The sequence below is a fragment of the Vigna umbellata genome, chromosome 9 (genome assembly GCF_029865625.1).
Source record: "Vigna umbellata cultivar VRB3 chromosome 9, Vumbellata_1.0, whole genome shotgun sequence".
Classification (NCBI taxonomy): Eukaryota; Viridiplantae; Streptophyta; class Magnoliopsida; order Fabales; family Fabaceae; genus Vigna; species Vigna umbellata.
In genome coordinates this window covers 12,762,967-12,778,190 of record NC_142173.1, presented here as the reverse complement: position 1 = coordinate 12,778,190, position 15,224 = coordinate 12,762,967, and the positions used below count along the sequence as shown (strand labels likewise).

General features: G+C 34.9%; 1 protein-coding gene across 1 annotated transcript; it reads right to left on the bottom strand.

Annotated features, from left to right (window-relative positions):
• Positions 1–232: 232 nt before the first annotated feature.
• Positions 233–2,548, bottom strand: LOC148192605 (septum-promoting GTP-binding protein 1-like). Its single transcript, XM_088099059.1, has 6 exons — positions 2,102–2,548; positions 1,407–1,527; positions 1,201–1,297; positions 1,073–1,112; positions 666–749; positions 233–497 (listed from the first exon to the last, which is right to left on the bottom strand). Exons 1-6 carry the CDS (start codon positions 2,432–2,434, stop codon positions 333–335), a joined length of 840 nt encoding a protein of 279 aa, XP_087955185.1. The 5' UTR covers positions 2,435–2,548; the 3' UTR covers positions 233–332.
• Positions 2,549–15,224: the final 12,676 nt, after the last annotated feature.

Genomic DNA, 15,224 nt, shown 5'->3' with positions numbered 1-15,224 from the left:
CTTAACTAAAAATTGATTTATTAGAAATGTTTGCTTTTAAAATTAAATACTAAGTTACAACTGGAAACATGTAGCACTATGAACATTTATCACTAGACTAAAAACTATAATCATTAATTTTTGTATTTAAAAAAGTAACATCCATCAAATGATAAATCTTGTTTCTTATAAATCAATAAATTTTCCCATTTTTCTACTCAGTAAAAAAAAAAAAACTTTTACTCATATAATAAACTTTACCAAACAAAATTTAGTCAATATGAATGTTTTTTTTTTCCTTTAAAATGTTGTTTTCTTTGTCATGCTATTTACATATAAATGTGAAATACATATCAAAAGTCAATAGTGGGCTCTCCTAGTGTCAGATTTCGTTCCAATTTCCATGGCAAGTTAAAGAGTTTGGCCATGATAAACTTGAAGATTTTGTTCACATTTATATTGTGGGTTGCACTTGAGAAAAAAAGCGTAGCTTTCATTGCCCTTGCATATGCCCTTGCCTGTGGGTAATCAAACTTCAACATCACTAATCCATACTTACCAATAATCAAAACAAGACTCAGTCAATCAAAACACTCTTCAATCTCACATGTTTGAAATGTTAAAACAAAACAAAACAGTATTTTGAAAACATGTTTGAAATCTTCTACTCAGCAATAATCATTTACCTGTGTTACAATTGTCCATTGCACATCAGGAGGAAGTCTAACAAAGTCATCAAATTTGGTTCCTATCAGAATGGGAATTGCAGTCTGTAGTAAATAAAATGAACAACATCAGTGAGTTCATTAATGAATGACACTGATTTTTCCATTTTAACACACAAAAACAATCACTAATATGTTCTCTGTTTGGTCTCAGTAAGAAGTTTACACCACATACTTATCCTAAATCATAAGGGTCATTAAACCTTTGTAAAAATCATGCATGTGCCTTGTCCTTTTCTTTGTACTATTCCATGTGAAAAGAATTTGAAACTAACTTTAAGCAGTTAAAGGTATTAATTATCTGTACCACACACAATGAATTCATGTAATTTCAAAATTATTGACCATGTGAAATTGAATTTTTGTACCTGGTTCCACTTCCTTGCCTTACTGTACCACCCCACAACACTGCAATACATAAACACAAAAGGGTAAATAAATATCTTTGCATTTTTGCTGTCAAAATGTTTCCACAGATCATGAAGGAAACAGCTACCTGTTCAGTGTACAACGATTGGTGAGATCAAACATGATCAAAATCGCAACTGAATCTTTGCAAGCCATTGGAATTTGATGAAGAGAACCTGTGTCACCTACATACATACATACACCAGCAAAAATTATTCACCATTAAAACTTCACTTAAAGTTACAACCCCAGAAAAGCCTTAAAAGTTCAAAGAAAAAGTTAAAAGTTAAACACCTGCAACATCCCAAATACTAAAAGAAATTCTTGCTCCTTGAACTGATAATGTTTTGTCCATCAGATTAAGTCCCTTCATCTGCAAGCTCCTCTTTTCTTGCTCATCCCCCACATACTTGATCTGAAAATAGCAGTCACACTCATCTATCAAAACAAGAAATGGAAAAAAATAATAATAAATTAATGAGAAAAAGAAAATCTTTTTTCCACCTAAGTTTCTGGGGTCACATAAATTTCAGGGACAAACAAATCTTGTACTTAAAACATAAACGTAAGTGTCAATGTTTGTTCCTAATGAAAAACATAAAGACAACCAACACTGCATAAATGAAAAGTGAAACCAAAAGCTAAGAAACCCAAAACTGGTTTTTCCCGGAAGAAAAATACCCAGCTAAAAGAACTAAAACCCATTTTAGATAAGTAAAAAGTGAAACAAAAGTTAGTTTGAAACTAGTCAAAACTTAAAACTAGTTTTTTTTCTTTTCAATATGGTAATGACCAAGCATAAACCATCGATACCCATTTTAGATGCATGAAAACTGAACAAAAGCTAGGAACAGATCAAATTAAAACTTGAAGCTAGTTTTTCCAATATGACAATAACCAAGGAAAAACAACTGATACACATTTCAGATGAATGAAAAGTGAAACAGAAGCAAGGAATAAACTATATATTAAAGCATGAAAACAAGTACCACAAAACTGGTTTTTCCAATATGGCAATCACCAAGCAAACTGATCTTGAGGTTGACCAAATCAGAGTCAGAGTCACATGGGGTGGTGATGGGGTGTCCATGCAGGGAGGAGCCACCGTGCACGGTGGCCGTGGAAGGGAGGCTACGGAGGGGCAGTCTGAGGTAAGGGGCAGGTGAAGGCCTTCCGAGACAGCAGAGAAAGATCCTGTCCCAGATGAAACGACCAAGAAAGGACACCCTATGGAACAGGTTGCAGTTAAGGTTGACATGATGAACCATTCTGTGACATACTTGAGTTGTTCTTCTTCTGCTCTTGCCAATGATTTTGGCCATGGAAGACTGGTGTCTGTTTCTTCTTCTTCTGCTACCTTTTCTCTATGCTCATTACTTCATCGCTTTACTTTGGTCCCATCAACGAAGCATAAATTCTTGTGCATTCAATATGTTTAAATTGTTAATTGTTCTCTTTTTGGTTTGACAGAATAAACAATAAAGTTCTTTTTTCCTGTGCCTTTTTTTTTAATAATATTCCCCAATACTTAAAGTTGAAAGTTGTTTGGTTTATGGATTTAATATTAATGATGGACATTCCTTGAACAATTAATTACTCTTCAACCAACCAATAACGATTATAGATCTTGAAATATAAAAAATAAGAAAGAAAATGTTTAGCAGTCTAGGCATAAAAACAAGTAATATTGGAATTATGTCAAAATGTTCATTCAAAACTGATCTTTACATTTCATTAATATATGAAAAATATATGAAATATATCTTCAATTGGCAGGGTTAACTTTTTTAGTTGAACTATTTAACTTAGCATGACCATTACATATCTCAATTAAAAATCAATACCCCTGAAGAATTAACGTGTTTTATACGATAAATGAAAGAATTCCAATTTTACTTATAAATTAAAAAATTAAAAATATATTTAATTTTTAAATTAATTAACATGCTAATATTACATAGAATTATAAACTAAATATGTGATATGAACATAATCGCTGAAGTAGTTGATTTATTTTTCCATTCTTGAATATTATTACAAGTGTAATTTTGTACTTAATATGTTCTGTTTTTAAAATTAGAATCGCTGTCATAATTTTATCTATATTTTAAAAAGTTTAATAAAAAAACATATTTAATTTTTTTTTCGACTTTTAAGAGGAAACTATTGGATACAGCGAGCGAATCATATATATTTTCAATACCAAAACAATGTATAAAAATATCTATTTTTTTATTTAAATGTATATTTTCTATTATTGCATATCACAAAGAAAGAAAGAGGTCAATCTGAGACGCTTTGACTCATATTTCTGAGACTCCAAAGGAATCCATGTGGCCGGCTATGATGGAAGAAAAAATTGTAAGGGTACTGTAGTAGTTGAACAGAGGGTAGTTTCGTAAATAACGATAGCAAGGCTTATGTACGTGTTTTTGTCCATATCTGCTAAGCGTTTTTGTGACTTGTTTGCGTGTTCTGCTTTTAAGATAACAAAAAGATGGTAAAAATGATAAAATAAAAAAGAGTGGTTATGATAACAAGGAATTTATCCAAATGAATGTAGAAAGAGTGTTGTTTCTTCTTTTATTCCCATGTTTTTCATGGAATCAAACGTACGTTTTATCATAAGCACATATAAAAGGGCCAGAGGAAAAAAGTAAAATAAAAAAAAAGTTGTTTGAATTTAATAAAAATTAAAACATGTGAAAAATAATTAAAATTTTAAACTATTAGGTTATAGTTGTTTTTATTAGATTATTTAAATCGTTTGATACAATCATATGTCGGGACCAGAAAAAATTCAAAAAATGGACATCCCGTTGATCAATGATGGTTTGTGTGAAAGAAGATTCCAACACTTATGCTAAAAAATGTCACAAGTTTTCAAAATTGAGTATTAGAATAATGATGTTCCAAAAATACTTCAAGTTAAGTGTTCTTATACAAGATCTATAAATTTCTGGCTTAGACTCTTCATGTTGAACCATATTTTCATATGTTGTTACATAATTTACTCTTAATGTTCCAAACTTCTTACTAGTCATCTGTGTGACCGAGGATCCATAACTAAGAGTAGAAAGTTTTTATAATGACATTCTCATATCTAAATCAACATAGGAGTAATAAGTAATAAACATGCAATATAATTAAAATGCCCATACCTTGAAATCACAAGTTTTTTGTACTAATTGTACCAAGTTATTATTAGTGTGCGAGTTCAAGACAAGTGCATATGTGTTTTAGGTGAGATAGTCTTTGTTCTTAGCCTAACACTATTACTTAGCAGTGTAATGTAATTAAGTTGTTAATTTGTCTCGTCCTTAATATATTCTATACAAGAAAGATCAAGATTGTGACAATTAGGAATGACAATGGGTATGTGATAAGTGCTCATTTTACTTATAATTCACATGCATTTTAAAACTTATCTTGATTGATTATATTACATATGCTAAGATTTTACTCCATTTTTCCTAAAATTCACTGAAAGCATTTGGATATGAACATGAGTGACAAACTAATGCAATTTCTCATTAATTTAAGCACTTTTAGAAGAAATAAAGCATAATATCTTGAGCCCTAGAATCACAAGTTGAGAACTTTATGACGGTTTCAAAATAATTCAAATTTTGCTTCCACAACTCAAGTAGAAAATATAATGTCTGAACCATGCGAGGAAAAATTCACTATAAAGCACTCTAAAGCACTAAAGCTCTGAAGCTCAAACATGGATGAAACCCACCATTGAAGAAAGTTTTGTGAGGACACTAAGAACAAAGTCTAAGTTATAAGGAAACCCATCATAGAAGAAAAGCTCTTAAGAATGACCACCATGTTTGGAGCTGCAACCAAGACCTAAAATTCTATAAATTAAGGGATAAACCTCTTGTTTTGATATCAGAATTTCATCTCAGGCTCTTAGTCTCCCTCTCTCTCACTTCACTTGTAATATCTCTTAGAATAAAGGAGACGTGGGGAATATGATTAGTTGTTAGAATCATCATGAGTTGTTGAACTACCTAGTGTTTGCATTAATATGATTAGTCAATCATCCATTGCACAAATAACTCGAGTTAGGCAAAAATTAATTCGTCTTATAGATCTAATTGAGTCATTTAATGTTGTTTGGTGGTTGACATGCATATATATGCATTAGTTGGTGACAAAGTCTTGTTCAAATTAATGCAAATAGTTCATTCATAAGGAGTGGAGAAATCACACATAGTTTTAATGTCTTTAAGTCTTAGGTTGCAGACATAGGTCTACAATTACATTAGAGTACTTCGAGGAACAATGAATGAAGGTTGTTAATCCAATGAAACACTAACCACACTTAAGGATAAAGTTGTGAAATCTAATCTCAACACACATTATTTGATTGAGTTATCCATTTTACTTTGAAGTTTTGGATCAATCTATTTCACAATCAAACAATTTTAAATACAAATCCAAATAACATCACGAGTTCTGATAAAATTTGATTAGATACTTATGGATACGACACTTGGTATTACGATTGAACCAGTGCACTTTTCGGTGTGATTACTGATAGTGGCATATTTTACTATGAATTCAGTATTGAATTAGAGAAAATATCAACTCTTTCTCATCCTTTTTACCTTGTAAATCCTAGTTTTCATTTAGTTTAAGAAGTGGTTTCATCTTAAGCTTTAATTAGATAAATTGATCTTTAACCCCTTTATTTATACAAGTTAATTAGTTGGAAGAAGTCTCTGCATCAAATGAAGAGTGCTGGAACCAGAGAAAACAAGAAAACAGCAAAAACAGCAAAAATATGAAGAACCAGAATCTGGAAAAAAGTTAGCTGGAGCGCCCCTGAACAATGGGCGCTGGAGCGCGCTCTGCACCAGGATTGGAGCTAGCTGGAGCGCCCCCTACAAAAGGGCGCTGGAGCGCCCTTTTTCCAGTCTTCGCGCGCTGGAGCGCGGTCTCAAGCGCGCCTATTGCTGATTTGGCAGATTGGGTTTATTTAACCCCAAATTAGAAGGGCTTTGACATCTTTGGCATCCCAGACACGATTTCTCTCAATTGGAGCGTCCAGAGGCGATCTAGGAGCTGTGGGAACAACCCTTCTTCATTCTTGGGTCTTCAACCTTCTTCCATTTCCACCTTTGTTGTAAGATCAAGCTCTCCATTCATGGAGAGCTAGTTTCATTATTGTTGGGGATTGATGTAATCACGGATCTCTTATGTAAATTACAGTTGTTTTGAATGATTATATGCCTCTTTGATTAATTGTTAGTGTTTAATTCCTTTGCTTAAAGCTTGTATGATTGATTCAACCATTTCATGATTTTAGGGTTTGCTTGATATTGGGAAATATTGGGTGAATCTAGAACTGGATTAAACACCTAAAGGAAATTGTATCTAGGGATAGAACATGGACCTTTGGTTTCTTGAATCTCAATTCTTAAAGCGGATGAACTTGTTAGGTTTTCCAAGGGATTGGAGTTTAAGAAGTAAGTCTAGGCTCTCTCTACCAAGGGATTGGGTTTGAGTAAATTAGAAGATTGACATTGGCTAATTAATGAAGAGGAAGTGATTTTCTATACATAAGAGTGAAGTAGGTGAAATCAACCCCCAACAATATCATTCCATATCATTTCTAATCTTTCCATTTCTAAGTGTTTGCGTTATCAAAGATCATTTTTACACTTTATGTTTTATCTTTAATTTAATTGCATGAAAACCACAAAAACATGGAATCATTCTTTAGTCTAAATTAGTTAGATTTTATACGATTGTCTAGGACACGAGTCTCTTGGGAAACGATATCCGGTCTTACCGGTTTTATTACTTGAACGATTTGGTACACTTGCCAAAGTCTCAACAAGTTTTTGGCGCCGTTGCCGGGGACCCGTATTAAACTAGAATTTTGTGTGATTTTTAACCGATTTAGACTTTATCTTTTTGTGTATAATTTTCTATTTTGTTGTAATTATTATCTTTATTTTTTGGGCTGACTTGTGGCACGAGTTTGGTTGTTTTCTAGTGTATGCAGGGAAACATCCGTACAAGGAGGACGGTGTCATCTGAACCACTCCTTGTGGATCCTGAGATCGAGAAAACAGCTCGTAGAAACAATAGTGACACAAGGAGACAGCGAGCTCTAAGTCAACAAGCTGCCCCTCAATCCTCATCTTTTCTCAACAATCAAATCATAGAATCTTTTGATTCTTCTTCTGTGAACGGGATGGCTGGCGCAGGACCACCTCCAAGGAGAACCATAGGGGACTCAATAACCTACACAAGCCCGAGGAATTTCTCAAGCATTGTGAGGCCCACTATGAGTGACAAGCTGGCAGAAATGAAGCCTGCTCTACTACAGCTCATCAGTTCAAATCAATTTTCTGGCTTGGACAATGAAGACCCTCATGCGCATTTGGTCACCTTCTATGAGTTGTGTAGCACTATGGGTGTACAAGGGGAGGATGAAGAAGCATTATACATGAGACTCTTCCCATTCTCGCTGAATGGCAAAGCAAAGGCTTGACTCCAGTCACAGCCTAATCAAAGTCTTACGAGCTGGGAGGATGTGGAATACAAATTTCTAGCACGCTTCTTTCCACCATCAAAGAGCACAGAGGTGAAGGCTGCCATTGCTACCTTCGTACAAGGAGTAGATGAACCACTTTGTGAAGCCTGGGAAAGATTTAAATCCTTATTGAGAAAGTGTCCCAGCCATGGATTCAGTCTAGAAATGCAAGTGCAAACTTTCTGTAATGGTTTGCAACCTCATACAAAGATGATATTAGACGCATCCTTTGGTGGTTTAGTACTATTCAAGACTGCTGATGAAGCCATTGCTGTGATAGAAAATATGGCTTCCACTGATTTGAGGAGCCAACATGGAATAATTCCAGCACAGAGGAGAGGAGTGTATGAACTGAGTGCCCAGGATGCTTTACTTGCACAAAATAAGCTTCTGGCTCAACAAATGGAACTCTTAACTCAACATATGGCTAAACTACCTCAGCAGTTGCAAGCAATGCAAGCTCAACCTCAATCACATCATCAAGTAATGAGATGTGATTTCTGTGGAGATAGCCACCCCAACGGCCATTGTCAAAGTCCTAGTAGTTCCCAACATGAAGAAGTCAACTATATGGGAAATCAAGGACGACAACACTTCTTCAACAATCATTTCCCTAATCCTTCCAATCAAGGGTGGAGACAAAATCAAGAAGCTTCTAGCAGTAAAAATCCGTATCAACCTGCTCAACATTATCCACCTCAAAATGATCGGACTTCAAAGCTAGAAGACACATTGCATATGTTTATGCAGCAGTCCATCCAAAACCAGAAAAACACTGATGCATCCATAAAGAACCTGGAAGTGCAAGTTGGTCAATTGGCTAAGCAATTAGCAAACCAACAGGGTGGACATTTTACTGCAAATACTCAAGCCAACCCGAAGGAGGAGTGTAATGTAATATTCACAAGAAGTGGGAAAGAGGTTGGAAGAAAAGAAGAAGAGGAAGAAAAGCCAGAAGAAGAAGATCAGAAAGAAAATGAAGAAGAAGAAGACATGGTTGGAAGAGAAGAAGAGAATAAAAAGAAAGAAAAAGAGAAAAATCAAAAAGAGAAAGAGATTGTGAAACACCTTCCTTACCCAAAAATCCCATCTATTGAAGGGAAGGAGAAACAATTGGCTCGGTTTAAGCAAATATTTGATCAACTTGAGATTACCATGCCATTGACCGAAGCACTACAACAAATTCCTGCCTACGCAAAGTACATGAAGCAAATCCTCAACAAGAAGAATAAGTATTTAGATGAGGAAACAATTGAAGTGCAAGGGAATTCTAGTGCCATCATGCAGAAAACCCTTCCTCCCAAATTTAAAGATCCGGGGAGTTTCACCATTCCATGCACAATTGGAAATCATGATATAGGTAGAGCTCTCGTTGACTTGGGAGCTAGCATCAATATGATACCTTTATCCATGCTCAAGAAGATTGGTGGTCTTGAAGTCAAGCCTACAAGAATGATGTTGCAACTGGCAGATAGATCCATCAAGTACCCATATGGTGTAGTGGAAGATGTGGTGGTCAAAATAGATAAACTCAAATTCCCGGTGGATTTTGTAGTTATGGACATGGAGGAATCTGCAGATATACCACTCATCCTTGGAAGACCTTTCATGAAGACAGCCAAGGTTGTCATTCATGTGGAAGAAGGAACAGTGAAATTGAAAGACCAAGATGAGGAGGTGACTTTCAACGTCTTTGGGGTTGAGCAGCAAAATCATGAAAAAGAGACTAGTCTTGAAGCTACAGATGAACTTCTATCAATTACTAGTCTAACAGAGCAAGCTGCCAAGTTGGTAAAAAGGAGCCTTAGTTGTTTATCTCCAAGAGTAAAGGGAGAAGAAGAAGAAAAGGAAGAGGAACTAGTTCACCAAAATCCTGTGATGGCAAGCGATGAGCCCAAACCTGGCAAACCAGTGAGATTCAAGAATAGGTTATGGGTCATCAAGAACATAAAGATAAATGGAGTGCTTGAGATAGAGGCTCCATATTCTAGGAGAGTCAAGTTGGTGACTAGGAAATTGCTGAGAGGATGTTGGTGTCATGACAAGAAGAAGCATTCCAACATCAAAAATCAAACTTGAGCTTAATGGTGTCAAGCTAATGACGTTAAACAAGCGCTTACTGGGAGGCAACCCAGCTTTCTAACCCTTTCTCATGTGTGATTTTATTGTTTGAGTGTGTTTTGATTGTTTGAATTTGCTTTAGAATGTTTTGATTTGATTTGGTTATTTTGGAGCATGTTAGTTTCAATTGTAGTTTATGTGTTGTTAATGGTTAACTAGTGTAATGTTGAGTTTTATTGTGTATTGATGTGTTTTAGATTTGTTCAATCTGTTTTTATGTGTTATAGTGTGATTAAGTATGTTCTGAATGGTTATGTTGAGTTTAGGTATGTTTAAAGTGTAAAATTTGAAGCCTTGAGTTGTAGAATTAGAAAGCTTTGGAAGTGTGCACCTAAATTGGCATTCTTGCACTCAATTTCAATCCTTATGGATTTGATCAAGTTTGTATAGTGAAAACATGTTAATCTGGGCTGAATTGAGCATCAAGAAGTGCCAAATTCCAAAAATCGTAGGTGTAGTTGGGAAATTCTGCAAATCTGCAATCTGGTATGGCGCTCCAGCGCCCTCTGCTCAGGGGCGCTCCAGCGCGCTCAGCACGAATCCAGTTTTCTGGCATTCTGACCCATAGCTAGCTCCAGCGCCCTCTGCTTAGGGGCGCTCCAGCTAGCTCCAACCAGACCAGATTTTTCAGCAACTCTATTTTTCTCTTCTGCTTCAAATTTTTCATGCTCCAGGCTGTGTTTTGTGATTTTTCTTGCATATTTAATGTGCGTTTGACCTTGTGAACTCATGATCATGTGATCTAATGATTGTTTGTTACAAATACATACATTGTGAGCTCACATTTGCAAACTTTATTTTCAATCTTTTGTGCAGAAATGACTTCTTCATCCAACTCCAAGAGAATAAAAACAAACGCCGCCACAAAGTAGAGATGTCAACAGAGGAATATGCGACCCAAGTAGCATGGCTTGGGGACCAACCCAATTTATTGGGGGAGGTGGTGCAGAAAATGAAGGAGTCTGACAATGAGCTACAAATCATGAGTCACAGGACCTTTTATTTTGCTTTCTTTTACTTTGGTTGCTAGTTAGCTTTTGTTTTTTTTAATTTTAGTTAAGTTGTTTTAGTTATCTGGCTTGATAGACTTATGCTGATTCATAATGCTTATGGTTTGATATGAAATGATGCTTGAGATGGGTCAGTTTAGTTCAAATTGTGGTTGCTTTTTACATGAAAAGTCTGACAATGCTTTATGTTTAACTGCGATCAATATTCTTGGCAGTTGCTTGATGATGTTTGTGGAACCTTGAGTTAACCTTGTGAGATGTTGTGCTTTAGACTTTTCTTGTGAATGTTATCATATTTGATCACAATTGACTTTGCCTGAGTTTCTCTGATTTGAACCATTTGCTTGTTAGTTGCACTGATCAAGGTCATCTTGCTCTCCTACTTCTTCCACATATTGCCAAAGAAACCAATTCAAAACCTTTCGACCTTGATTGATAAATGACTCTTTTTGAACCTTAAAGCCCAAATGAAAATTCCCTATTTTCCTTACCTTGAGCTAAATGGAGAAATCATCTGTACTGCAGGAGCATGGTTTAAGTTTGGGGGAGTTGTTATGAAAGGATGAATTGAGAAAAATTTAAAAGATACAAAAGTAACAAAAAGGAAGAAAGAAAAAGAGAGAAGGAAAAGTACTGAATGAAAAACAGTTGGGTGTAAGTTCGACATTGGTGGTAATCTAAGTGAAGCAAAAGAGAACTTTTATTCATGATTGTAATTGTTTGATCTCTTAGCTCAAGGTGCTTTGTTATCCAGAAAAACCATGTTCCTTCTTATCCCAGCCACAATACAAGCCAATGAAAGTCCTTGTGATGTTGACTTACTTGTGAATGTGTTTAATTTGGTTGAAACAAATGGCAAAGTTGATTTGTGTGACAATTTGATAGTAGAGTGATAGACACACATCCTTATACACCAGTGCATTAGAGTGAAACACCATCTTAAGTGAGGATTGGTTCTACATAATTCAGTAAAGCATCCTGCCATGACTGTTGATCTCTTATAGACTATGGCATTTGATTGATTGATTGTGTTGTGAGCATCATAGTGGAAAACTAACATGATACACATTTCTAGTTGTTTCAAGTTAAGCAATGTATTATGAATCCAACTGTAATCTTTGAAAAATATGTTTTGTTTGACAGTCAGATACCTTTTGCTTGAGGACAAGCAAGGTTCTAAGTTTGGGGGAGTTGATAGTGGCATATTTTACTATGAATTCAGTATTGAATTAGAGAAAATATCAACTCTTTCTCATCCTTTTTACTTTGTAAATCCTAGTTTTCATTTAGTTTAAGAAGTGGTTTCATCTTAAGCTTTAATTAGATAAATTGATCTTTAACCCCTTTATTTATACAAGTTAATTAGTTGGAAGAAGTCTCTGCATCAAATGAAGAGTGCTGGAACCAGAGAAAACAAGAAAACAGCAAAAACAGCAAAAATATGAAGAACCAGAATCTGGAAAAAAGTTAGCTGGAGCGCCCCTGAACAATGGGCGCTGGAGCGCGCTCTGCACCAGGATTGGAGCTAGCTGGAGCGCCCCCTACAAAAGGGCGCTGGATCGCCCTTTTTCCAGTCTTCGCGCGCTGGAGCGCGGTCTCAAGCGCGCCTAGTTGCTGATTTGGCAGATTGGGTTTATTTAACCCCAAATTAGAAGGGCTTTGACATCTTTGGCATCCCAGACACGATTTCTCTCAATTGGAGCGTCCAGAGGCGATCTAGGAGCTGTGGGAACAACCCTTCTTCATCCTTGGGTCTTCAACCTTCTTCCATTTCCACCTTTGTTGTAAGATCAAGCTCTCCATTCATGGAGAGCTAGTTTCATTATTGTTGGGGATTGATGTAATCACGGATCTCTTATGTAAATTACAGTTGTTTTGAATGATTATATGCCTCTTTGATTAATTGTTAGTGTTTAATTCCTTTGCTTAAAGCTTGTATGATTGATTCAACCATTTCATGATTTTAGGGTTTGCTTGATATTGGGAAATATTGGGTGAATCTAGAACTGGATTAAACACCTAAAGGAAATTGTATCTAGGGATAGAACATGGACCTTTGGTTGTCTTGAATCTCAATTCTTAAAGCGGATGAACTTGTTAGGTTTTCCAAGGGATTGGAGTTTAAGAAGTAAGTCTAGGCTCTCTCTACCAAGGGATTGGGTTTGAGTAAATTAGAAGATTGACATTGGCTAATTAATGAAGAGGAAGTGATTTTCTATACATAAGAGTGAAGTAGGTGAAATCAACCCCCAACAATATCATTCCATATCATTTCTAATCTTTCCATTTCTAAGTGTTTGCGTTATCAAAGATCACTTTTACACTTTATGTTTTATCTTTAATTTAATTGCATGAAAACCACAAAAACATGGAATCATTCTTTAGTCTAAATTAGTTAGATTTTATACGATTGTCTAGGACACGAGTCTCTTGGGAAACGATATCCGGTCTTACCGGTTTTATTACTTGAACGATTTGGTACACTTGCCAAAGTCTCAACAATTACTCACAATCCAAGAGGTCATCAAGTTTTTGGCGTTGTTATTGTGGATTTGATTCTAAATTTTTATCAAAAATATGTGATCACTTTTAGGTTTGTTGTAAATTTGTTCAAATCTATAGAGTTAGTTATATCTTAGCATCTACTTTTTTGCGCTCACTTATTCTTGGAACTTTTGTATATGTAAAGTAAAAATCGAGTTGGAGATTTGTTGTTTGATACTAAGATTGAAATAACTACAAGAAGAAACAACACCATGACAAAAAACACAAGAAATAATTAAGACAAGCATGGCAAGAAGGACAACCTTCCAGTTTAGAAATAAATAAGCAATCTCAAGAAGAAATCAAGTTAGGAGATGTTGGACCTAGGAGAAAGCTGAGAGAGACTATGCTAAAAGTCTTGGACTGAGACAATTTTCCAGCATAGATAGTCCATAAAAAATAATAGAAATGAAGTCAGGTTTATTGTCATTAATAACGTCAAACCAATTAGTAGTTTAGACAACGAAGACCCCTATAACTATTTATCCACCTTCTATGAACCTATTGGTACTATAAGAGTAAAAGATGAAGATGAGGACGCAACTTATCACAAGAGTTTTCCATTTTCATTGACAGGAAGAGCCAAAACGCGGCTGCAATCATGCCCCAACTAGAGTTTTAACAAATGAGAAGAGGTGGGGAGAAAATTTCTAACAAGATCTTTTTCCTCATTCAAATATGTGAGTGCCAAATCAGCTATAGCCACATTCTCTCAAGGTGCAGATGAGCATCTTTATGAAGCTTAGGAGATATTTAAGTCATTACTAAAAAATTCCTAAATCATAGTTTCGATTAGGTGACTAAATTAAACATGTTTTATAATGGGCTAAGACCTCAAACGAGTCTGCTATTAGATGCCTCAACAAGAGGATCAATGATGACCAAAGATGATAAGGAAGAAAGAACATCATTAAGGCACTAACAACTAGTGATCATCACATCCATCATGATAAAAGTCAACCTATTAAGAAAGAAGTATTTGAGTTCGACACTTAGAATGCCATCTTAGCACAAAATAAGATCATCTCTCAACAAATAAATGAGTTAAAGGAACAAATTATCAAAATGCATTGAGGAACATCTGCACAAGATTCATCTTAACAAGTCATGAGATGTTATTTTTATTCTGGAGACCATCCTAATGGCCACTACATTATCATAGAACCCCCAAGGAAGTTAGTAACATGAACAACTCAAAGAGGGTAGAGAACCGAACCATGTTGAGAGTCTAAGTGATTATTTCATCACTAAAGGATGGACTTATGTTGAGAGTGATGATTTGACTCCTATATAGTTAACTCATGTTGAAATTTATTTTACTCTCTAAAGGATAAACTTATCTTCAGAATCTAATATTTGATTTGAGCATCAATGCAGTTGTCAGTTGTCCCTCCCTTTAAAAGAGACTCAGAAACTTCTTTATTGTAAAAAAAGTTGTCATTGAAGATGTTGAGAAGAAATATCAAAATTGAAAATTGAGTTTTATAATATGGAAAACATTGTGTTAAAGTTTAAGTATGTGTACTAATTAACAAGAGTTTTTGTTGGTTTTATTTGGTTGGTATTTGATATTTGAAAAAACATTGGGTTGAAGTTTAAGTATGTGTAGTTATTAAGAGGACTTTTTATTGTTTTTATGTTGTCTGTATTTGATATTTGGAAAATATTGATTGAAGGTTAAGTATGTGTACTTATTAAGAAGACTTTTTGATGTTTTTATATTGTTCGTATTTGTTATATGTATTTGTTGTACAAGTTTAAGAATGTTATCACAAATTTTATATGTAATGTTATTTTTGTTTGTATTTGTATTTCTGCTTTATGTTAAGTTTTTTCATTTTTTTGGTTTAGGTTTTTTTATTCATCCTATGCTTATTATTG

Coding starts and splice junctions, on each gene's coding strand:
- LOC148192605 (XM_088099059.1), bottom strand. CDS start 2,434: ATGGCCAAAATCATTGGCAAGAGCAGAAGAAGAACAACTCAAGTATGT. Junction 1,528..2,101: donor TTGGAAAAACCAGTTTTGTG/GTACTTGTTTTC, acceptor TGCTATTTTCAG/ATCAAGTATGTGGGGGATGA. Junction 1,298..1,406: donor TAGTATTTGGGATGTTGCAG/GTGTTTAACTTT, acceptor GTATGTATGTAG/GTGACACAGGTTCTCTTCAT.